The sequence below is a fragment of the Glycine max genome, chromosome 14 (assembly GCF_000004515.6).
Source record: "Glycine max cultivar Williams 82 chromosome 14, Glycine_max_v4.0, whole genome shotgun sequence".
NCBI classification, from domain to species: domain Eukaryota; kingdom Viridiplantae; phylum Streptophyta; class Magnoliopsida; order Fabales; family Fabaceae; genus Glycine; species Glycine max.
The window spans coordinates 7,189,045-7,190,655 of NC_038250.2; the positions used below are offsets into that span (position 1 = coordinate 7,189,045).

General features: G+C 40.9%; 1 protein-coding gene across 1 annotated transcript; it reads right to left on the bottom strand.

Moving 5' to 3' along the window:
• On the bottom strand, positions 1-1,022 carry LOC112999391 (uncharacterized). Its single transcript, XM_026125544.1, has 2 exons — positions 940-1,022; positions 1-373 (listed from the first exon to the last, which is right to left on the bottom strand). Exons 1-2 carry the CDS (start codon positions 1,020-1,022, stop codon positions 1-3), a joined length of 456 nt encoding a protein of 151 aa, XP_025981329.1.
• Positions 1,023-1,611: the final 589 nt, after the last annotated feature.

Here is a 1,611-nt window from a genome sequence, read left to right on the forward strand (position 1 = left end):
TCAAATTATTTGCAACATGAAAGTAACGGTCAAGGGCATTCCCTTCCACACACTTGGTGGGAATATCCAACAAGGAAGGTCCATATTCGTGGCTTGCTCAATTTGAGACAATAAGGAGGCATGTGGCTCGGATAAGGCCATGAAAAAGGACCTGGAAAGGGTGTCCGCAGCAACATTTTCCTTGTCGGGCTTGTACTCAATGGTAAAATCATACCCCCAAAATTTGTGAATCCATACATGTTGCTCGGGGGTTTGAATGATCTGATTGCATAAAGACTTAAGACTTCGTTGATCAGTCCTAATGATAAACTTCTGCCCTAACAGATTATGGTGAAACTTTGCTAGAGTCTCCATGATTGCATACAGTTTGCAACTATAAGCAGATTGCTTCTACATTCTAGGCGATATAATATCTTTGAGAAATAAGCAATTGGGTGATGGCCTTGACTTAGTACAACCCTAATCCCAGTACCTGATGCATCGGTCTCTAGAACAAAAGGTAACGAAAAATTTGGAAGGGCCAAAACTAGTGTCATAGTAATAGCCTGCTTTAACTTAACACAAGCATCAGTAGCTTTAGGGGACCACTTAAAAATATTTTTTTAGTAATGAAGTTAAAGGGAATGCATGAGTGGTATACCGCTTTATAAAATGCCTATAGTAACCTATCATGCCAAGAAATTCACAAAGCTATTTAATGGATCCAGGAACTGGCCAAGCCAAAATAGATTGAACCTTTGATTCATCCATTTCTACCCCTCGTTTAGAAACTGTGTGACCCAAATAGTCCACCTTGGTGATCCCAAAATTGCATTTTGACAACTAAGCAAATAGCAGATGATTACTCAAAATCTGTAACACTTCTTCTAGATGACCAAATGTAAGAGCCATGATGGACTGTAGACCAAGATATCATAAAAAATAACAGTATGAACTTACAGAGTTGTTGTTGGAAAATTGAACTCATCAGGCTTTGAAATGTAGTAGGTGGATTTGACAACCCGAACATTGTCGCCAGCCATTCGTACAACCCTTGATGAGTCCGGAACGTTGTTTTGTGCTTATCCTCAGGCCTAACTAATATCTGATGGTATCTAGAGTGAAGATCCAGTTTCGAGAAGAAATAGGCGCCACCAAGTTCATCTATTGTGGGAATCAGAAAGCTATCCTTGATAGTGATAGCATTAAGAGCTCTATAGTCTGTGCAACAACGCCAAGTACCATCCTTTTTCTTGACCAAAAGGATAGGAGAGGAGAAGGGACTGGTGTTGGGGCGGATGATCCCTTCTTGAAGCATTTTGGAAACCATATTCTTTATTTGTTCCTTTTGGCTATAGGGGTATCTATATTGCTTGACTTTAACAAGGTTGCTCCCTTCCAACAACGGAATTCCATGATCATGGGATCTAGTTGGTTGCAGGCCTATCGGGGTGGCAAACCCATGTTTATAGACTATGAGTAAGGTGCATAAGGCTGGGTCCATGTCCAGTGGAAGGTTAAGGTCATTCTCACAAGGTTCAAGGTCAGAAATAGGTTACAGTAGGAGGATGAAACACTCAACTATGGCGTTGGTGGAGTGTAGGCATTTGATATAGTGGTATTGGGCAGTAG

Coding starts and splice junctions, on each gene's coding strand:
- LOC112999391 (XM_026125544.1), bottom strand. CDS start 1,022: ATGGCTGGCGACAATGTTCGGGTTGTCAAATCCACCTACTACATTTCA. Junction 374..939: donor AATTTTCCAACAACAACTCT/GTAAGTTCATAC, acceptor ATCTGCTTATAG/TTGCAAACTGTATGCAATCA.